At 45.5% G+C, this 23630-nt stretch overlaps 1 protein-coding gene across 1 annotated transcript in view; it reads left to right on the top strand.

The window, feature by feature from the left end:
* PBX1 (PBX homeobox 1) overlaps positions 1–23343 on the top strand; it is a gene marked incomplete at its 5' end in the record, with an annotated part of 308555 nt that extends 285212 nt beyond the window's left edge. Inside the window, one exon of the mRNA XM_002914169.4 lies at positions 18191–23343. Within this exon, the coding sequence (XP_002914215.2) occupies positions 18191–18283 (93 nt within the window). The remainder of the gene's footprint in view (positions 1–18190) is intronic.
* Between the last annotated feature and the right edge of the window lie 287 nt (positions 23344–23630).

Here is a 23630-nt window from a genome sequence, read left to right as displayed (position 1 = left end):
AACATGGTGAACCAAATCTGGAGGTTTGAAGATGGCAGGAATGATGTAGACAGACTCTTGCATCCCAGAAGCTTCCAGCCTGGCTTTCCTTTATGGCAGAGTCAAAAGGGAGTGGAGGAAGCCCCTTAAGCTTCTTCCTTGATGGAGCTTTTAAAACTTAATATCATATCAACTCAGCATCTGAGAACAGAAAAGCATTTTATTTTGAGCTCACAATAGTTGGAGAAGCAAAAAAAAAAGATCTCAATACTATACTTTCTTATGTAATCCGTTGTTTTTCCCCAGCGGCCACGTGAAAGTCCTTCAAGGTACAGAAAACAAATGAGGCCACATCATCCAATGGCATCTTGATACACTCATGCATTCATGTGTTCATGTATTCATCCATCCACCCATCCATCCATCCGTTCAATAAATCAGCCATCCATAGTATTTTTGACCTGGGGAAGGAGGCGATGTCCTCTTATATCCAGATCAGGTTAGGGAAAGCCTGGACCTGAGATGATGTAATGTAAAATCCTGGTGCCAATCAGCACTTGTTTCAGTTTTCAGTCTCATTCAGCACTTTGTGATCAGGTTCCCTGTTCTTGGAAGACTCAAACAAGGGAGCCAATCAACTCTGAAGTTTAGGAGGAAACCTGGAAGTGAGTTACACAGCAGAAGAGAGGAAGTCAAAACCAACCAGCAGTAGTTTGAGAAATCTACCCTCCTCCCCCCACAAAAAGCCATACTGTGGGCTTCCAAGAATACACACCCTTCTGTGACGACTCCTTATCCCTTTGTAGAGACAGTCACAAAGAACTTGGTTAATCTCAAACCTAGTGATGCAATCACTCCAGGTGTGATCACATTCATAGTGCATGTGTGGCTGTGTGCATACACGTCCATATTCCATTTCTGCTACTTTTTGCCCATGTGACAGTGGACAAATCACTTTCCCATTATTAATAGGACTCAGTTTCCTGAACTCTCAAAAGACAACTGAACTAGATATCTATGGCCTTGTCCAGTATCATATTCTGCTTATGAAACTTGATGTTTTCCCATTTCCAGGAAACTACAACAGGAAGGGAAATAGTTCAAAGCTATAAATTAAAGAGAAATTTGTCTCCTTGAAAAGAGTCCCATCTGTGAGATGATAATTGTACATCATGCTGTTTTCACTGGGGTTGGTATTTTATAGCACCCTGCCCTGTTGGGCCCAGGTTTGGCCCTGCAGCCACACTCTCCTTGGGCGAGGATCTGGTCAGATGTTCCACACTCAAGTCGATCCCGCCTTCTGCTCTATGAAGAAAAATTTCACAACCTCAAAAGGGCAGTTTGTTTTTGTAGTTGCTCCTGAAAGTGGCACGGCCCCTCTAGACCTCAGTAAATATTAAGCTAATTAAATCAGCTGAATTTAATTGTGGGAAACGTTGGCATCGATTTCTGCTGATGGCTTCTTGCCTTCTGGGAAGGAGTTCCATGTTCTTAGCTTGTTTTCAGATAACATGTTAGACCTCTGTCTTAGAAAATCCAATTGTTGTTTTAAAATTTGTTACTTTAAAAAAACTCTCTGCTTACCTCTGACTCTGAGTTGGGAGAAATTCTTTTCCATATCTCTAAACACAAAGTGTTTCTATTCTCCAGTTTGATTGAGAAATAAGACAGAAGGCGGGACCAATTTGAGTCTGGAACAGCTGACCAGATAAGTAAATAAATGAATAAATGCTTTATTAAACAAACGTTTCTTGATGACCTTCTAATATCCATCATGGGTCACACAGATGTCAGTAAGACATGGTTTGGCGTTTGGTAGAGTCACAGAGGGCTAGAAAGGCTGGGTTATCTCATTCCATCCCTGCTTCTCTGAAACAGAAGGCCTATACCACCCAATATAGCCAAAATGATATTATTTTTTAAAGAATTTTGGGAATGGCCATTGTGAAAGGAATTTACATATGTAATCCTATTCCTATCAACTAAAAATGTGAATGACTTAGAAACATGGATTGACATTTGCAGTTCTTTTAGGAATTTTACAAGTAACCGTGCCAAAAACTAGTCTTTCCTTGTAGAAGCATGCTGTCCAAAAGAACTTTTTACACTGATGGAAATGTTCTATTTTAGTGCTGGCCAATAAGTTAACCATTAGCCACACATGGCTGCTGAGCACTTGAAATGTGAGTAGTGTGACTGAAAAACCAAATTTGTAACTGTTTCTAATTTGAGTTAATTGGAATTTAAAGAGCCACACATGGCGAGTGGCCGCCATGTTGCACAGTGCCGCTCTAAATGCCCTGCCAGCCATGTAGGGGCCACCAAACATGGGACGATCGCATTGATGCTGTGGCCATGCTGTGAAAACAAGCAAACTTCCTAACACAGACCACAGAGAAACATGCTTTCTGCCTAAATCAGCCTTTCCTAAAGTAAAGAGAACTCTTTATTAAAAATTAACTGTGTGCAGGAAGGTAACTGAGATTAGCATAATCATCTGCTTCAAACCATGAAAGAATATGGAGGAAGGCTTAAAATATAAATATGTAAATGCCACATTTATTGTGGTTCTATTTGCAGTAATTGCCAACGCTGTCAGCCATTCATTCATCTAACCTAATAATTTTCAAGCCTAAGCCGGACATGTCTTTGAACTCATCTTGAACCCTTTCTTTACATCTAAAAACTGTTTGGAGCTTGTAAGAGGTCCCGTCTCTGGTTCAGATTTCCCAGGTTCCCAGAGCCTTTGCTGGCAGCCACTGCTTAGCTGTTCCCAACCCCCGACCTGCTAGCCTAGTCCAAGCGTGGCCATGGATCAGCCACATCGGCATCGCCTGGGAGCTTGTGAGCAGGCCCCACCAAGACTATTAAATCTGAGTCTGTGCTTTAGTCAGATCCCCTGGTGATTTCTAAGCACGTTTGGTTTGAGAAGCTCTGCTCTGGCGAGAAGCACATTTAAACGCTGCTTAGGGCTTACCTAACAGAAGGAATTATGTGGTTTTTTGGGGGGTTCTTTGTAGGAAGGGTACTACTTTTAAATTTTTTTTCCAGTGTTTTATTTTAAAATTTTTCCAACATACAGAAGAGTTGGGAGAATTTCACAGTGAAACCACTGCCTACCACCTACGTTCTGGCATCCATATTTCGTCCTACGTCTACCCATATCTGCGTCCTTCTGTCCTTTGCCAAGCCAGCTTGCTTTCCTGATGCATTTCAAAGTAAAATGTAAAAGTACATTGACAGCAGTCCAGGGTCACCTGAATAAACATTACTGGTATGTGTGTCATTAACTAGTATTCAATATTTGTTCACAGTTTTCTTTCTCTTCCAAAGTAGAATTTTATGCAGTTAAGCATACGGATGGTTAGGTGTACGTTTTTTTGAGTTTTGACCAATGTCATACACTTCGGAAAGTTTACTATCCTTCACCTCCTTGTGTCTACCCGTCTCATAGTTTGCAAAAATGAAAACAAAGGAAAAGAAAGGACAGAGCACAAAGTTGTCCACAAAGTAATCTGTCCTTTTCTAAGCAGTCGGATGTCCCCCCTACCCCCCACCGCCACTCACCTCCTCGCTCGATCTGAGAGCCAGACTGCTAGAAAGTCTGTTGCATAGCGAGTCAGATGCTTTATTCTACACTGGCCTCCAGTTCTGACTTGAAATAACTGCTGTTAAAGGGACTTGTGTTCCCTTTGCCATAATAAGAACTTTTGAAATACATCAAAGTAGATACTAATGATATTTAAAAATTAGAGTGGATTTCGTCACTTAGAAGATATTACATCCGCCCTCTTTCATCTTCTTTTTCTCCCTTTTCTTCTCTAGTCCCCTTTAGCTTAAAGTCCAGTTCTGAAGCCTCTCCCCCAAATTATATAAACCTATTATTTTTCAAAGCCACACACCTATCCAAACTTATACTTTGTTCCTCCTTAGAGAAGTGATCTGTCATGGGAGTGTGCAAGCCCATCTTCAGCCAACCCCTAGACTAAGGGGATAATCGAAGAGGGAGAGGTTCTAAGGAGAGACGCGCCAGGCCTGTCTCTGCCAGAGCTGGGAGTCATAGAGAGACCCCAGTGTCACTAAACACAGTGCCCTTTTCGAGGGGCAAGAGAACAAAGGTGCAGATAACTCCATGTGGAAAGTTCTGAGGCAAACCTGAGCTTCTACCAATATCCACACTAAGAATACTAACTCATGACATTTAGCGTGTATCCTAGTATAGTCCAGTGTTTGTTTTTTCTTTTCTTTTTTTTTTTGTAAGATTTATTTGAGAGAGAGTGTGCACAAGCAGGAGGGGCAGCAGGAGAGGGAGAGAGAGAATCTCCAGCAGACTCCCTTCTGAGCACGGAGCCTGACGTGGGGCTCAATCTCATGACCACGAGATTGTGACCTGAGCCGAAATCAAGAGTTGGACGCTTAACTGACTGAGCCACCCAGGCGTCCCCTACTCCAGTGTTTTTATTAACACTCTCTTCTCCATTTTATGGATGAGAAAAACAGAGACTCAGAAATTAAGTAGTTTACTCAAGATTAAAGAGGCAGAAAGGCATAGAGCCACGATGTGGACCCAGCCAAGTCTGACTCCAAAGCCTCTGTTCTCTCCCTTTGTCCAGAAGGAGCCTTGAACATCTAGTTCTTATGTTAAGTAAAGGGACTTGGTAAGACCCTTACACTAAGAGAATCTGTTATGTTTCCTGTTGATAAATATTTTAGAGCCTGGCCGATAGGGAAAAGAACTGTGAGAACTCACATATGACTATTGCATTATGTATCCTTTTGGGGTAGCATATAGAATGCTTAAGACCAGTGGGTTCTCTTCTTAAAATTAAATCTAAAAATTACATAGAAAGCCCTTCCCTGGATATAGCCTCCACTAACATCACTGCTGTGTCCTGTTTGGTTAACCAACTTAGCCAAGGACCCAGTGACAAGATGAAAGAGAGAGGAGGAATTTTAGATCCGGTGTCTCTTGATGGAGAAATTAGTTGGTTTGTTAAAATACACAGCAAGGCTGTCTGAGGAATCTCCATGTGAAGTCAAGAGAAATCTTTTTTTTTTTTTTTTTTTTTTTAGTTTGGGGACAGTAAAATGGAAGAAGAGGAAAATTTTGCTTATTTACTTAATAGCTTACCCATGTGAAATAGTGGTTTTAGGGAAGGAAGGTTAGCATTGAAGAAACCGGGGTATCAACCACAGAAGTCACAGCTTCTCCCAGACCAACCAAAGGGACCACCTCGCTTCGCTGGGCAGGACCTCTACCGAGATGGTCCCTCCTATTTGTTGACACTGAACACTTGGCATTTTTAATCCATTGAAAGACTAAATATAATGGGGCAGCTGGGTGACTCAGCAGGTTAAGTGGCCAACGCTTGGTTTCAGGGTTTCAGCTCAGCTTGCGATCTCACCATTGTGAGGCTCTTCACTCAACACCAAGTCTACATCAGATTCTCTCTCCCTCTTCCTCCAGCTCGCACGCTCTCGCTGTCTCTCTCAAATAAATAAATAAAATCTTTAAAAAACTAAATAAAAGAGTAAATGTAACAAAATGCAAGGGTAATATAGTATGAATAAAATTTTAAAAACTAAATATAAAAAAAGAGTGACACATATTAAATATAAAAAAGCTAGGAAATGTGTCAACTGTACTTCCATAATAAACATTTTAGATAAAAAGAGCTGGGAGAGAAGAGAAATGGAATCTGGAAGAAGAGTTTACTAATGAACTACGAGGAAGCAAAAAGGAGGATAAGAATGGCAGGAGGGGTGCCTGGATGGCACAGCAGTTAAGCGTCTGCCTTCGGCTCGGCGTGATCCCAGCGTTCTGGGATCGAGCCCCACATCAGGCTCCTCCACTATGAGCCTGCTTCTCCCTCTCCCACTCCCCCTGCTTGTGTTTCCCTCTCTCGCTGGCTGTCTCTATCTCTGTCGAATAAATAAATAAAATCTTAAAAAAAAAAAAAAAAAGAATGGCAGGAGGATGAGGAAATTGTGTGTAAAGCAGCAAAGTGAAGGTTAAAAGCAATTAGGACACACAATTACTAAACAGAAGAGTAAAAGCATAAAATAAGCTAGGGTGAATGGGTAAAATAAATAACATCAACTAAGAACATACAAAGATTATAAAACAGATCAAGTAGTAATAAAATAAGGAAGTGGTATAAAGCAGTAAATTAAAGAACAATTGAAACACAATAAGGATAGAAAATTAACAGGCTAAAATGACATTTAATAATTGTATTAATAACTAACACTTACTGACTTCTTGTGTGCTAGGCACTTTATATGCATTATCTTATTTAATTCAAGTTTCTTAAAACAATCGGGGCATTTTAAAAAATGTCCAAAAAAAAAAAAAAAAACCGTTCAGAGGGGGGTAAAACCAGGCATGAGAACAACAATAAAATTAAAGGTGAACAAAACAGACCTGCAGATATCCATTGGCATTCCTTGTCTAGTGTGATGATTTTTGCTCTTGAAGTTCACCAACTACCTAGCCTGGACCATGGGTTCTGGAAGCTTCTGGTGCTGTACATGTTGGTTCTCTCCACATCTTGTCCTACTGAGCTTGGCCTTTCCTAGAGGCAATTCCTGGTGATTAAAATTCTTAAGCAATAGAATCCATAGCCCAGAACCCATGGTAACAGCAAGCATCTCACAATCCCACTCAGTTTATAAGATGTAGTGCAGGATTATCTTCTAGAAGTACTTCCTAGTCCCTGCAGACTGCACCTGCATAGTACCTAGCACGCTGGGTTGGAATAGGAGTCCTTTTCTGGTTGTTTTTACTTTCTTTCTAGGCCCCTTGGTTTCTGAACAGAAGGACCCTAGTTTTGTATCTCAGCCTTTAGTTCAGGCCTGGTACATAGTAGGTGCTTAATGCATGCTTTTTGCACTGAGCCCACTTGAACCTGTAGTCAAGAGCTTACTCTTTTCTTTCCTTTCCTTTTATTTTTTGCTAATTTATTTTTAAACCAGCAAGCCGACTTCTGGCTGGATTTTCTGCCTGCCTAGAACCCCCTGCAAATGTACGCATTGTCCAGAGAGGCTCTCCCACAAAAGAATGGATTTTTTCTTCCTCTTCTTTTTCTTTCCATGTATCACAGCTTGGTATGCGTTCTCTACCTCCAACTTCTGTTCCTCGTACCCTACAATCTTCACCAACTCACACCCTACGTCTTTTATGTGTAGATATTCGATGAGTAATGCTGCCCTTCCTTGTCTTTCCCATACGTTTTCCTGGAGCAGATGTTGTCTCTGTGGCCTTGAGTTTGAGCTAGAGTTCATTCACTCACTCATTCACTCATTCGATCGGCAGGCATTTTCTTGGAATCTGTTATTACCCAGTTACTGCATTGGGCATGAGGGCAGGGAAAATAAAAAGGAGATTCTCCAGCAGCTCTGCATCTCATCTAAGCTGATTGCTGTGTTTCACCGTCTTTGACCTTATTTTTTTGTGGCAAGGGAAAAACAGCTGAAACATTCTTTACAGGTAGTTATATTTTGAAGAGAGTTTGGAAATCATTTGCTAACTTTCTCTTCTCTAGGCTTCTCTTCTCTAGAGTCTCAGTTGCCTCCATCTAAGAAAGACCTCATACCTGTATTTGACCATTGATTGCCCCGGATCGTTTTCCAGTGAGCTCTGGAGGTTGGCCACGACCTTTCAAACACACAAGACAAAGACCTAAATCAGATGTGGACTTTCCCGCATACGCTTTGTCTGAATTCTACATTCACTTTTTATTTTCTGATTATAAATTAATATTTAACATAGGAAACGTGCAGAATGCAGGGAAATCACACAGAAGGAAGTTACTGCTAGCTTTTTGCTCTCCAGCCTTCTCGCGTTCTGTAAGTGTGATTTGTGTGGGCGTAAAAGAGCTATGATCATATCGAACATATCATTTTGTCACCTACTTATTTTACTAAAAATATATTATGAATATTTTCCATATCATTAAACATTCTTCTCAAACATAACTTTAATAACTGCACAGAAGCATGGTATAGGGAAAGTCCATAATTTACTTAATCAGTCTCCAGGATGGAATACTTAAGCTGCTTTCTTGTTTTGGGGGTGGTTTGTTTGTTTTACTATTATTAAAAACACTATGGTAAACATCACAGTACAGAAAACTCAGTGTACATGTTCTGTTATTTCCTTGAGTAAATTCCTAGAGATGAAATTGCTGGATTAAAGGCTATGAACTAGATAGACTAAGGCTTTTGCGATGTAAGGCAAACGTATCTTCTGGCAACTTGTACGAACACATGGTTGCCACCAGCAGTTCACGATCATTCCCACTTCCTCACTCTCAGGAATAGTGTCTTAGCAGTATTTTTAATCTTTGTCAATTATCAAACTATAAAATGGGTTCTCTTTTTTATTTTAATTTAATTTGTATCTCTGATTACTAGTGGGATCGAACATTTTTCATGTGTTTGCTAGACTTCTATACGTATTCTTGAAATGTTCCTCTTTTCCAGTAATTTCTAAGAACTTTTTATACAGTAAGGTTTATTCCATCCTGCAGTTTGCCCACATGTAGACAATACAGAGAAAACTCTTATTTCTCAGTGTGGAAAAAGGTCTTGTTCTGTCTGTTTCTGTAGAAAGTTCTCAGTGTGAAAGGTGGATTTTTTTATCCTAGGAAAACTAAAGGCAGGTCTATAATACTGGTATTGATCTTCCAAAAAAAAAAAAATTAACCATGCAATCTGAATTCACTTAACATTTTCTGTATTTCTAGCCTATGAAAAAACTCAGGGCTAAAAAACAGAACCTAAGGGTTTTCTTTGAAAACCTAGAGATACGTTCATCAATCAAAAATGTCCTTGACAATTTACCCTGTGCCGGAATTCAGGAGTTGCCAAGTTTGTCCTTGGCTAGTTTGTAGCCAGGATAAAGAAAGCAAGCAACATACATTAACAAGCATTCTTAGCACTGTATGTTAGGTCTAGAAAATGGTCTTCTGAGTGACGTGATGTTTTCTGGTAGTTTGGCTGCTGTATCAGCCTCCTGGTATCTTCTTCGGCCACCTGTGAGGGAGCACATTCTTCTTTGCTGCTGAATTTTGACACCTCACAGGCACCGTTCCCCTCTGCCCTTCTCGCTCCACAGCAGAACACGTACAGAAGAGCCAGGCCAGGCTCCCGAGCCCGCAGCACCAATGGAAGATCCCCAGTGCAGAGGTTTCTGGGACAATGTGGAAGGAAAACAAATGAAAATTAAAAAAAAAAAAAAATCAACCCACTGTGACACCTGGTTGAAAATCCCAGAGTAAGAGAGGCCATTCCCCAGCCTCCATGAAAGATCTCTGGGATGGTGGCACCTGAATTCTGAATTCTTAGGTCCATGGATAGTTTTTAAGCTGTTGCTCTCATTTGGTCGATAAGTGGAATTCTCAAAACAGTATCCTCCCCTAAATATATTAGTGCCCCATTCTATCACATTCCCCTCAACATTCTCCGTCTGCATTCTCCCCGCAGCCTCCCACCACATCCCCCCCTTCCCCACCCTTCTGTTAGCTGTAATGACCCTGCAAACACTAAATGACATTTGAGTGCATTAAGCAGCAAACTCTCTGGTGACATAGCAATTATGACTCTGAAATAGATTTGGTGCGTCACGGAAGATAAGGGTTTTGAAAGTTTCTGTTGTGATTATAGCCTGTAAGTCCCACAAATAATAGGCTTCAAAATAAGAGGCTGCCAGTGGAGCCTTTGTGGCTTTGTCTCAGTGATGGCACGTAAATTGCTATTAATGTCCTAAGTGTACTTGAATATGCCAGTCTTTGGGTTGTAGAGTTGGCTCAGTGTCTCTCTCTACACGGCGTGTCATTGTTGGTCTGATAATCTGGGGTAATTGCTGTCTCTTGGATGGTCAGGAAAGTGTAAGGGGCTTTAGCTTCCTGTGTGATGGTGAATAGCCTTAAGGTCTACACCACACGTTTCATCTGTGTGTGTGTGTGTGTGTGTGTGTGTGTGTGTGTGTGTGGCTACCGTTCCTCGTTAAGGTGTGCACACAATCTCTGTGTGCGCCCTGAGTAAATAGTAGCCTTTCAAAAAAGCCAAAGCAAAACCAGAGGTTATAAAAATAAAATGAAGAATTTGGGGCTGTGTAGAATCAGCCAATCGGATAATTTATACTGAGAGTTAAAAAAAAAAAATACCCTTTGCTTGAATTATCCAGATTTAGCCCTCTGCGTAAATACAATTTCCTGTTGTCTTAATACATCTACTCTGAGTTTAAGCAGCATCTGTGTGTGTGCACGCATGTGTGCACGTGTGTGTTTGTCTGTGCATTCTCCACGTGCTGTATTTTCTAAACGTGTATGAGTTCTGTGTAAATATGGTAACGTCTGTGGAAATTGTGCCCGTTTATGAACACTGTGTATGGATGTGTGTAAGTGGATATGTGTTTTGGTTTGTGCAGGTCTGAGTGTAGAGGCTGTTCATTCAGATAGAAATACCTCGCTGCACTAAGGCACCTCTTTAGCTAAATCAGGCTGAGCTTATTTTCCTTTGACTCTGCAAAGTTAAAGAAAACAAATTTTAAGTTTTAACTGCCTGATGCACATTTCACCTATAGACTCCATACGTCTGTGGGACATGGAAACGTTATGTGTAACTGTCCGATTTGCCCAGCCACAAGCCTGGAAATGCACACCACGTCATATCCTGTGCAAACCGTGAAAGGTTTGACCGAACCGTCACATGTGTGTCTGAAGAGCCTTACACGGCAGTGTTCATTTTAGGGCTTCATCACAGATGAATTAGAAAAGGATGAAGCTAAGAAGGTGCCAAAATAGGCCTTGATCTCAGAGTTGACCTCCGTGTGCACTTCCGTCGTGTGGTGCTGGGCGCTGGCCCGGTGGCGCACCCTGACGATGTGGCAGTCGGTAGTCTTGCAGTTGGGTGTTGACTGTCACCCGTTGGACAGCAGCGAGAGTGTGTGCCGGATAAGGTTGGAGACTGTGACTGGTCAGAGAGAGTTCGTGTTCGTACCAAGAGGATGAACGTCAGATTCACTGTACAGGTCTTAGAGCAGGACTCTGCATTTCCAGTTACAGTAACTTAGTACCAGCTAACAAGATGGCACCACGCATGGTGGTGTCTCGGAAGTATAACCCCAGGGGACGAGAGTTGTCTTGTCCAAAACCAAGTTTGGTGAGGTGGATTGAGGCATAGGAGTGGGAGATACTAGAATCCCCTAAAAGACTTTTTTGAGGCTGATCTTGTGGTTCATAGGTTCTAGCATCTTCCTAAACAGCACAAAGATTCCCTGAAGGTGAACTGCAGCCATGAGTCCCCTGCCTTCAGCCCTAAGCCATGCTCTGCACGCGGTGCCCACACGGTCACATGGCCTGACCTTACGAAACTTGGAAAGTCCAAAAGCAGTGGCACCCAGCAGGGACTGAGTCTGGCAAATTCTAGTTCCTGAGTCCTAGTTTCCTCACCTGAGAAGTAGGACTAGGAGCTCGTACTGGGTTCATATACCATTATGCACTCATCGACCAAAGTCAGAGACTTACAGCACAAGCCCTGGAGAACGGCGCAGTGAGGATGGGCGCCAGCCGCCCGATGGCCATGTCATCCCGGGCCGGGGCACCGGGGAGGCTTTCAAAGCATTCGTCTCCCTATCCATTCAGCTCAAGTACTTCACTGAGCAGCCCTCTCTGAGACATGATCCTTGTCCTCTCCTGGCCTGCGGCTGAATGATTTATCATCTCGTCGAGAGTCCAGACGAAAGCATGTGGCCTGAAGCCTTAGCATGATCGAGCCCTGCCACCCTCTGGCCCCATCTTGCCGCCCTGGCTACTCCACTCCTCGTTCCATTGCTTCTGGCCTTCCCTGAGGTCCTTGGAGCCTTTGGCAAGGATTCACCTTCGGCCCAGGGGGCCCCTTGCCCCACTGTTTACTTGTCTATTTTGGGGTCGCCTCTAGGCTGTCTTTCCAGAAGCCCAACCACAGTGAGGTCCCTATTGTACTCTCCTGGCCCTTACCGCCATCTAGAATCTACATTTGTTCTTTTGATGATTTGTCAGATGTCTCGTTTCCCACAAGGCAGTAAGCTCCAGGAGAGAGCAGAGGTCAGAGTTTTTTAAAAAGGTGCCGTATCTACCACAAGTTGACACTGGATACTTATTTGTGGAATTCGGAGTTAAAGATGACAGTGAGTAAGACCTGTGCTCACATGGGTATTTAAGTAAGTAAGTAAGTAGGTAAATGCTGCACCTGGTTAGCTGTCAGCCTGAAGGGTCACAAAGTCAGGGGTCCTGGCATTTAGGGAAGCGGGTGCTGGTGTGTCTTGAAGGAGGAAGGACGCGACTCTCGGGCCAGGCCGTGGACAGTGACATGGATTTCTAGCGGCCAGAGGAGAGGGCCGGCAAAGGCGCAGAGCCTCTCGCTGGGCTTCGCTGTAGGGTAGGAAGGAGTCTCGCTTTGGCAGGGAGTCTCCTGTGTCCTGGCAGCAGCTTACACGCCTGAAGTCGTGGTTAACTGGGGCACCCGTTCTCTACAGCAGTGGCTGCTTCCCTGCTGATTTGTCTTCACATACAGACTTTCGGAGCAAAGCCTCAGGGCTCAGGAGGCTGTGGCAGAAGTAGACTAGAAAGGGACGTGGTGGTGGGACGTGGCTGTAAGGTCACCAGGGACTGGCCTAGTGGCAGGTGGCCCACCACCGAGAGGTGCCCACAGCCGTCGGGGGACCCTGGAAACGGGGGTTCCAGAGCCAGCAGCATAGGACAGACTTCAGGGAAACGTGGTGGCAGGTCGCAGATGGCAAGCTGAGGTTCCAGAGCAGGGTTCGCACTGCAGGAGCAAGTCACCCTGTCAGTCTCGGCTGGACTGTAAGTAGCAGCCAATGAGGCAGAGGCACGTGGACTTGGGGGAGGGGGCGTTGCCACAGCAGAGACGCGCCTGTGCGAAGATACAGGGTGAAAGGGCAAAGCAGGACACGCAGCAACACTGATTCTGCGTTGCCTGTGATACCAGAGGAAGCCAGAATAAAATACTTTGGGGGTTGAGTATAGATCTTAATCCCAAATGGAGCTGCCCGCGTCTAGCAGGCACAGGGATGGCGTCTCTTCCACACATTTCCGTGATTCCCACTGAGGAGGTGACAAGGAGACTGTTCTGGACGCAAGGACGATGATATCTTCCTCCTCCTCCTCCCCGTGCCCCAAGGAGAGCACTCCTTACGGAGACGGTATGCGGAGCCGCAGTGGAACAGTGTAAAGGTGACTCGTCCTTCCCTGGTTGGGATGAGCGTGGAAGGACAGGCCTCCTCGGCACTGCCTCTGCTTTGGCGCTCGAGTATGTTCTAGGTGTACACAGCCCTTCGCACGTGGTGACACTGAACCGTGGCGGTCACGGGTCTGATACCGTGGATCTCTCCAGACCCACAATGGAGCACGAGGGTTGTAGTGCCACTGAGTGTTATTTACTTCTTCGTGTGTCCCCCCAAGAGACATTTATTAAAACCTGTGCTGCCCCAGGCGCTGTGGTAGGCGCTCTGGAAACACAGGTAAGTCCCGCAGCCCTGCTGTCATGGGCTGGTAGGTGAGACAGGCACGTGAAGGAACAGATGCAATATGTTGCCAGGGGGACAGATAGGGGCACAAGGGTGCTTCCCCTCAATCTTGAAAACGAGCCCAGGTGTGAGTGGCACGTGGTTGGGTGAGGAGACTGTTCTAGGAGACAGCAGCAGGCAGGAAGTGATGGCTCTGTTAGGGGAATTGCTCAGGAGCCTGGTGTGGCTGAAGTATTAGGCACGAGCGTTGGGCTGGGGAGTGAGCAAGATCAAGGACATGGGGGGCCCGCTGAGGACATGGAACCTTATCTTGAGGCGGGTGGGAAGCCATCAAAGGTTGAACAGGGAGACCAGAAATGTATTTTGCAAAGCCGGCTCCGGGGGCAGCTGGAGACGGGACTGGAGGTTGTGGGACGGGGCACGAGCCTGCTGATGCTGTCAGACTTTGCAGGGAAATGTTGACTCTTTTGTTCCTGAGGGGACTTTCCAGCAGCATCGCTCGGCCTCTGCGCATCTTGTGCTAAACTCTCGCGGTATAGTCTTGGGGAAAGTGTGTGCGTATCAGGAAAGCCTAGCTCTTCCATCTTCCTGGAAAAGTGGTGGATCTCGGAGGTGACCCCACTGGGTGAGCTGAGGTGTCCCCGATCAGTTGTGGTTGTGTGTGTGTGGGTGTGTGCGTGCGCACATCCAGCTGCACTTGGTGCTGACATCAGCCACTTCGTGGCACCTCAGCGCATTTCGTAAATAGCCGTTTCATTCTGAAATGTTTTGTTCCCAAATACCTTTTTCTTTGATTTGGGTTTGGAAGTCCAGGTTTTCTTACCTAGGAAACCAGCTGCATGTGATCCTAATTTTGTATCGTATCAGCTGCCTCCTCCCTTAGGTCCCACGATGAGCCTGCCACCGGCTTGGGCGTCCTCTGGTCAAATGGAATGTGAAATCAGGTCTCGCTTCCAGCCGCTGTGGGCCACAGAATTACCTGCAGGACTAGGTGCAAATGTAAACACTCTTCCATTAGGGATGTTCGTGGAGATAATGGGGACACACTCGGTTTTGCAGGATTCACCTTCCCTGTAAGGCCTCCTGGGCGTTTCCAGCATCAGCATTTTGAAGGGAGCATGTCTGTTTTAACGGGGACTTTGCATCGCAGAGTGAAGGCAGAAGTTGGGGTGCAGAAGAAAAATAAAAACAAGTCTTATTTCTCGCCACCCCGATGCGGTTGCTAATGAGACCATCCTCCAGGATGCTCCCAGCTCCCGCCCCAGAGATAAATAAACCCACAAAGGCGGAGTTTCCTACTTAATATGCACCCGCAGTCAGGAAGCGGGAAGCAATCACTCCCCAGGGTTAACGCGCCAGTAAGCGAGGTCAGCTGTTTCCCAAGACAGAGCAGCCTTCGAACGGCTGGTGTTCGAAGCTGGCACGGCAGAGCTGAAGCAGCCAGAGTGATTTACGGGAGACCCGTTACATGGGGCTTGCTCGCTGTGTCTGACCGCGGAGCAGCAAGGGCAGCCGACCCCATGCCAGGGTCTAGAGCGCCCCCAGAGAAAGGGATTCTCCAGCCCGTGCTGGGGTTGGACGTGGATATTCCAGAAAGGGCTGGTAGTCCTCTAACTTGAAACCCGGAGGCCCCAGTGTCCTGAATGTGGCCAGAAGTAGGGGGTCATTGCTGGGATAGCCTGGGGGAGGAGGGGCAGCCTTCTCAGTGCTCCGGGGTCCCGGGGGGGCGGGGTGTTATGGGAATACGGGACTTCAGTGTTAACAAGGGGTCGGGGGTCCTGGGTACACTGGGACAGTTGGTCGCCCAATCTGATTGTGTGTGTGTGTGTGTGTGTGTGTGTGTGTGTGTGTAGGTAGAGTGGGAGTGGAAGAAAAGGCAGCCAAAGAGATTGATTTTATTTATTTGTTTTTAGTAGAAGGTCTTCTGTATTCTTCTTCACCAGGCCAACTAGCATAATTAAAACGCCAGTTTTGATATCAGCTTGAACGAATTCCTGTCCCGACCATCTGTGAGTTCCCTGTACCCTCTGGCACCATGTGCACTGGTCTGAGAAAACAAAACTTTTTCAGATGTCTCCTGTTGGAGTAATTTCATCTCAGACAGGAATCGCAAGGAGTCTCCTGGCGTCTTCTGGGCTGCGTGGAATCTTGCCGGTTCCCTCCTAATGAGACGCCACAGGGTTCGTTCTCTTGACGAACGGCTGTATTCTGGGGCACCGCTCATGGTTACTTTAATGAAGTTGGAGCGAGGCTAAGTAGTGGTAAGAATGGTGCCTCAGGAGCGAGGTCGTGAAACTCCTTTGCGCCTCGGACGCTGCGGCCTCCCTGAGCTTCCGTATCCACCTGCCTCCCACCGGCTCGTGCCTAAGACACGGGCGTTGTTTCGTCTTGTGCCTGCACTTTACTCCGCGTCAGGATCGCGGGCACCGCGTGGCTGGCTGCTTACTTACGGACCCACCTGTGTCTCTGGTAGACACGCACATACAAAAAAGGACTATTAGGACACAGAGGTATCAAGATACGAGCAGGTAACTGTCTTTGAGTGGTAGGGTTATGCGTGGTGTCCATTGCGTGGTTCGTGCTTTTTCTCTGTTCCAAATATTACATTGCATGTGGAATTGCAAATATTCTCTTTGAAAATATTTTGTGAGTTTATCTTTTATAATCAGAAAAAATAAATGACATGAAGGGGTTTTCTTTGGGGTAAAATAAATATAATTGCTCTTCCCCATCTGCCTAAAATGGCACGAGGAGGCATGTTCTTGGTTGGGAAGGGAGACTAAGCTCCTGTCACTCCTGTGATCCGCCTGCATTAGGACACGGAATTAATTCTGTTCTCGATTCTGATCAAACTGCAGAATCTTGGCCCCAGAAAGATAGTAAAGAACGAATTGTTGTAAAAGAAAGACTTCCCATTTCCCCCTCATTGTTCCCCTTCTGGTCCCTCACCAACAGCAGGAGAAATGTGCTGGGCAGGGAAAGGGGGCGGGAGGAGCGACCAGACTCGGTCAGGCGATGGAGGTTTGGAGTTTTGAGCAATGATTCATGGATCCCCGATTGAAGTGGAATGCCCTTGGCATTGCCCGGGATGACCCTTCGTGCTCTTGGTATCCAGACCTGCTCTTCAGTGAAGCGTGGGCGAAAAGACCTCTCCTCATGCAGAGGTAACCAATGGGAGCTGCTATGAATTCGGCACCTGGCTTTCCTGGGAAAATTGGAGCATCATTTGGGTGAGCCAGTGGAGGGAAAAAAAGTGAAGTGGATGAGAAGGGCAGAGAAAAAGGAGCCTAGATTTAGAGGTTCAGAAGCCTGTGTGTCTCAGTCATAAACCAGAAGCCTGCTTTTCTCTCTCGCACCTCTGCTTTCTTATGAATGAGCCATGAACACGGGTTTGCCAGCACCTGGGTGTCAAGCAGGTGTCTCAGGAGTACCATGGATTATGCTAGACTAGAAGCTGTGGTCCCTCCCAAATGCGGTGTTAGTACCTGCCCCGTGTACCCCAAGTATTTCAGGGAAGAAAATGAGTGGAGAGTACAGTAGGAAATAATTCATCAAGAATGCCTAAGACCTGCTCTGTTCAACATGAACATTTGCAGAGGTGAGGTATACGAACTTCAAAGGAATCCGGCAATTAGGGGAAAAAAGGCAGTTTAGCATACTTCTGTTTTGATGCTTTAAAATACATAAACAATCATGAATGATGTATCACTATGTATAGCTATGTATTAAAATCTAACAAATCATTCTTCAGCTATTTTTATGGTGGGATATTTTTGGCCAGGGTGTTCATTAAAACAAATCCTTTTAGAACAATCCCATGGTTTGGATGCTTCTGGATTTAGAATCTTAGAAAAATGATCTATAAACGGAGATCATACTTACGGCTTCCTGCCACCACCTCTCTAGATATATTTATGCAGACCAGCCCTTAGTCTACCTCTGTTTCACCTGTTTGATTTACCTGAATCACCCTCTGTACTCTTCAAGGCTCACCTCAAAGACCTCTTCCCTGATGCGTTTCCTGATGCTCCCACAAGATGGGATATTGCCTTCATCTGAACTGTCATAACAATGGGGCTGTACCATTTATTGGGCTCTGCCTTGAATTATAGTTCATTCATATGCGTGTCTTACCCCCCCCCCCCGAGGACATGAACTGTCTCTCACTCATCATTATATACTCAGGAGCAAGTAGTACAGAACCTTGCATAGAACGGGTGCCTGGAATCCAGGCACATACGAAGATGCAGGGAAAGGCCTTAGAAAGCACGTGGACCACCTTTTTATTTTTCTAAAGGGGAATCCAAGGCCAAAGAGGTGGAAGTGTTTCGCCAGAGTCAACAGCTAGTCCTTGCCAGACTCAGAACTAGAACTTGGGTCCCTTGACCTGTCATTTCTCTAGAGCACACACAATGGTCATCCGACAGCTTAGACTGACTCTAAGTATCTTTGAGAAGTGGGAGGTAGTAACCTGTGTCCAGAGGCTCACTGGGAGGACCCATACTTATCTGAGGGCGGAGGGAGTATCATCAACCATAAGAACAGCTGCCCAGCCGAGCAGTGTCCCCACGTACCAGGCACTGCGCTGTGCCCATTACACAAGTTGCCTTGTTGTCATTGTCTGCTCAAAATGGCCACCCGATCTCAGAGGACTGACTTCTCTCCCTTTTTCCCTTCTAGGCTAATGGAGGTTGGCAGGATGCTACTACCCCTTCATCAGTGACCTCCCCTACAGAAGGCCCTGGCAGTGTTCACTCTGATACCTCCAACTGATCTCCCAGCAGTCGCATCCCGGCTGACCCTGTGCCCCAGTCGGGACAGGGCCAGGAGGGAGGGTTTCTCTCCCAACGCTGAAGCGGTCAGACTGGAGGTCGAAGCAATCAGCAAACACAATAAGAGTCTCCTTCTCTTCTCTTCTTTGGGATGCTATTTCAGCCAATCTGGACACTTCTTTATACTCTCTTCCCTTTTTTTTCTGGGTAGAAGCCACCCTTCCCTGCCTCCAGCTGTCAGCCTGGTGTCCGCCATCTTTCCTGCCCCCCCACCCCGTCCTATACTCCCTGGGTCCCTGCCCTCTATGACATCACAGAAGGATATTTTCAACAATTAGAGGAATTTGAAGAGGAAAGAAAATACAAAGAAAATAATAAACGTGTTTGTATGTTTTCATGCTGGTGGTTTGAGGAGCCAAATTTACCTCACTTGGATCCCTCACTCCCTCTGTTAACAGGCAGCCCTTCTCTTATTTCTCTTCTTACTCTCACTACCTCTTAGCAGGAATGCGCCACGTTGTCCCACTCATTCCAGGCCCCCTGCCTCCTCTTGCTCTTCCCTCCCTGGGCCTGTTCTGCTTAGGACACTTCCTCCTCTCCCTTCCCAGCCCCAGCTGTGCCCCAGGGACCACCGTAGCTGGGTTTCTAAAGGTGCCACGTTTTCTGGTCTCAGCTCCACGAGGTTGATTCCCAGGCAGGAAGTCGAGCAGCAGGGGAGGACGTAAGCAGCAAGAAGGGCAGAATTGGAGGCTTCCTTCTCCTTCTCCTAACAGCTCTTGGTTTCAGAGGCAGTCTTTGGAGACCACGCATCACTTAGTAAGCAATGTCCAGAACCTACTATAAAGCCACATCTGAGTGGGCATGGTGATGAATGAACCACTAAGGAGTAGAAGGTTCTTATCCTGCACCCCTTCAACTAAACCTTCACACACACACACCCCATGAGCACGTGTACACCCAGGCACATGTCAGCACATGCACGGCCTCACATGTTCATTTTCTCCCGATCGCTCACGTGCCACATGCAAAGACCCACATTAGCAACCAGGGCAGTTTGCCTCGTGAGCCCAGGAGAGGGGATTAGCAGCTCTGAGTGAAGGTCACCGACACAGAAAAACAGCATGTGCCTGGGGCTTCCAGAACCTGCAGCCCCCAGCATGCACGCACACCAGAACGACACCCACGGGGCTTGAGCGTGACGGCGGCCAGCTTTGCCGTGCACACTGTTCCTGTTCCCTCCACGTCTGGAGCGCTCGGGAGCCACACGCAGGACTTACGATGTCTGTAATGGATTTGGTTCTGTTCTGGTTTTGTTTTTATATTGGGGCGTTTCATTAATTAGCCAGAGTGCTAACATGGCACCGCATTCTTGTTCTGGAGGGGTTGAAGAACACAGCTTAGGCAGATTTTGCTAGACCTGGGATCACTGGGGAAAGGGGAGGTCATGTTTTCAGTGACATTGTCACAGTGACTTTCATTCCCTGGGGATATCTGAGAGGCGAGTACATACTAGAAAGCTATTCCGTTGTGTCACCTGAGCTTACGTTCTTCTAACCAGCTGTGCCAGCGATAAAGATGGTGGCTCTGTAGCCTGAGTGGGAGGTGGTCACATCTCTCGGTGCCTCATCTTCTTTATCTGTAAAATGGGGATTCTGATGCCCGGCTTACCAAGAGGCTTGCGAGAGACTGTAGATGTTGATTTCATTTGTAGCCCGTCTGTAAATGGGAAGTCAGGGGAAGTGTCATCCCTGAAATTGGTTTGTGCCATGGAGGGGCAACACGTGGTTTTCCTGTTCCAACTTCTGGTTACCGTCAATACCCTGATGTCACTGCCATGATGACAGAGAGAAGAAGGGGTATTGTTGTTTTTTTGTTTGTTTTGGTTTGGTTTCATAGACTAGAGATGAGCCTCCAAACTAGAAAAATAGGACCCAGTTCTCTTAGTTTGTACTTGAATCCAGTACGTGGCCTTGTAAGTACTTAGCCCCCTGTCACATCTACTCTGTTTGAGAGGCCTGTGGGAGAGAGAGAAGACCCTGAGGGGTGAGGATGGCCCGCTGATGAGGTCATGGAAATCGTGCATGGTGCTACAGTAACGAATAGAAATTGCTCCTGTGTATATGTTGGGGAGAGGGGTTACCTAAGAAACAGGAAGGTGTGTGAATTTGAAGGAAAGGCAAAAAATAAATCTTTGGCAAGATGGAATTACACCTTGATGACTGAGAGCAGTGGAAAGACTGTGTCTACTGACCCGTGCCCCAGTCAGGACAGAGCTCGGTAGAGAGGCTTCCTGGGAGGAGCCATCTTGTGACAACTCCGTAGTCGTAGAGCCAGTGGAGAACCTTGCTCAGTGCCAGGGATCTGAACTACCCACGCAGGAGTACGGCTGGATCACATGCCTGACTGCGCAAAGTACAGAAGAGACCCGGAAGGGTTCTCGTGGCAACAGGAAGAATGATTCCATATTTGGGTTGAATGATTGCCATTTTAAGTTGATGAAACAGATCAGAGCAGAGCTCCATTTGCACAGTTTCTCTCCCTGCAGGAGTTTGCACTGATTCTCACCTCTCCTGGCATCTTCCCCACTCAGACCTCTCTGTGCCACAGTGTCCCACCACCTCCCCCCCATGCCCACTATCACGTCCAACATGGCAGCCACCAGATCCCCCGACAGTGAGCAAAGCATGGGAACTCTGGCAGCAGAAGGAAGGGGATGGAAAGAGCGTGCCTCTGGAAATATAGATCCCTGGGAATTCATATTAGGTCAATAGTACAGATACCAAAACGTGCCCCAGGACTCCTGCATTTTCTACTGGCTGTGGGAGCACTCCGTTGTCCCTGGCAGCCGGTTTCCCCTAATACTAGCCCTTGGGATTGCCCACCTTAGAACTCTCCATCTCATCCTTTTCACCCCTAACTCCTCCCCCTGGCGTGGAATTGACGCCTGTGCAGTACTTTTGCCAAGTGGTACCTTCCTTACATTGATTTTTTTTTTTTTTAATTTTGCTGTGGTGGTGGTGATTTGCTGGTTGCCTTCTCTCACATACCTTCCCCCCCTTTCCTTCTGAGTTTTATTTTTCTGCCCAGAAAAACCTGACTTCGATACCAAAAAAGATGAAACTACAGAAACTCAAATTTAAAAAAAACTTAAAAAAATACAAAAAAATACTCAACAATTCTTTCAGCTTTATTAACATTTTCCATTGTTTCTTGCGACTTGTGTCTCGTTCTTTGTAGTATTGATGATGAACATTTGATAATGAATGTTCTTGTATATTCAGATAAAGAAAAAAAAAACCAAAAAAGCGGTCTGAATTTAATAGTGTTTATAATAAAAATTTTAAAAATGACCCTCATAGCACGCAAAACAAGATGGGGGCACCCCCTCTTCTTTCTGTGACAATACACATCATTCCTGCGTTTGTTTTTAACACCAAACTACCTACATTAATCATTTCCCCCATTTTTCTTTTATTTTCTCGCATTTGTGAATTAGTTCAAGAATGCTAGAAAAGTGTCGAGTTGTGCACATTCATTTCCTGTTTCACAATGTTTAAAAGTGACCGTAATTCATTTTGTAAACTAAAAAAAAAAAAAAGGTTGGGATAGTGAGCATAATAGGTACAACCTAACACGTTACGTTTATTAACTTTGAGACCCAGAAATAAATTCTTTTCTTTCTTTATTCCTGCTCTTTAAAATATAAAAAAAAAAATTAAGTTTTGTGTTATTTCTGGTTGTTTTATTGGGGGGGTGCTTTTTTTTTAATTGTCAGGATTATGATCTTGCTGTTTTTATTCCTTACGAGGTGATGTGAAAAGACATTTATAGAGTAGACGGTTTCCTTGTACTTCTGCTTGGCTCCAGAATTCAGTTGACTTCAAAGACAAAGCTGAAGCCCATGCAGATGTCCATCACTCACCGCATTTCCAGAGGGTATGGCACTCCTGCAGTCCTTGAGAAAAAACAGGGACCTGGGCTCTCCTTTTGGCCCTTTAAAATTTCAAGGAATCGGTCCAGGAGACCTTTGATGTGGTAGGGAGAGACTTTTTGCCTTTGTTGACTGTGAATGTCACAACGAAGTGCTTTCTTTTCTTTCTTCTTGATTAATAACAACAGTCCAGGAGCCCTCTTAGAACTAGAGAGGATTTTTTTTCTTCCAGAAGCATCTCGCAGGAAGTCCTGGTGTGATGGGCCATGGGCTACATAGACGAGATCCAGGAAGCCGTCCCTGGGGTCAGTCGGGCTGCTGATCCCTTGAGTCCTGGTTTTGGATGAAGAGTCAAGAAACTGAGCGTGACTCAGTGCCCTCCTTTTAATGCTGAGAGGTGAAGTTTGATGCCGTGACAGCATACCTCTTATTAGCCTCTGATTTAGGGGGCTGTTTAAAAGCAAATGGTTAAACTGGCTTGATTTGGAATGTTTTTATTAGTCATAGGAGAAAAGAAAGCAGTATTCTCTGGATGAAACTTATTTTAAACATCGTTCATTCAACAAATGATTGAGTGTACAGAAAGCACCTAGAACATCAGCAAGAAAAGTGAAGGCAACGATGCGGACTGTGGAACAGAGTGTTGCAGGTGTTTCTGCCCAGACACCTGCACGCGTGTTCCGGAGTCAAAATCATGACGAGCTTTTCACATCACCTTTATGGTTTCAACACCCAGCTCAAAGCTTTCTGGAATCTTTTATTTTTTGTAAACTTTTTTTTTCCCTTTTGTTAAAATTAATAAAACATTCAATGTTTTCCCCCTTTTCTCTCTTATTACTTCCTTTCTTTCCAATTATTTTGAAGTGCTTTCCTTTGGTTGTTGGTTTTATTCTCCCACTCCCCTCCCCTGTTCTTATTACTCAGAGTATAAACCTGCAAAGTTCTGCTCTGTTTTGGTTTTGAAAGTTTAAGCTTTTCTGCTTCTGTGAGAGCACAGGCTTCTGTCCCTTTTGATTCCAACTGAACTTTTGTGTTCTCTAATGATACTAACACGGTGTAGGTTTTGCAGTCTCCGAATTTGTACTGGTAATGCATATTCCAAATAAATAGTTTCTTTTGTTGCAAAAAAATATATATCCTTGTATTTTGTGTAAATTTCTTCTCTTACGTGCTGGAACCTTGGCTTCCCCCCAACTAGGGCTGTGTTAGTGTGGATTATGGTTTACACTGTGGCCCTGATCACTTCAAAGCCTATGTACTGGGGCAGGGGGGTGACCTCCTGAGTCACCGACCTCACCCATGAAGTAAGAAGGGAGGATGGGAAGAAGTATGGGGGGATCTTTTATGGGCAATTATTGGTTGTGCTGCAGGCAGGCCGGGCACCCCATCGTATGTGCTTGCCAAAGACTGGCTGCCC

This window comes from Ailuropoda melanoleuca, chromosome 8, assembly GCF_002007445.2.
Source record: "Ailuropoda melanoleuca isolate Jingjing chromosome 8, ASM200744v2, whole genome shotgun sequence".
Classification (NCBI taxonomy): Eukaryota; Metazoa; Chordata; class Mammalia; order Carnivora; family Ursidae; genus Ailuropoda; species Ailuropoda melanoleuca.
This window is presented reverse-complemented; position numbering and strand designations above follow the sequence as displayed.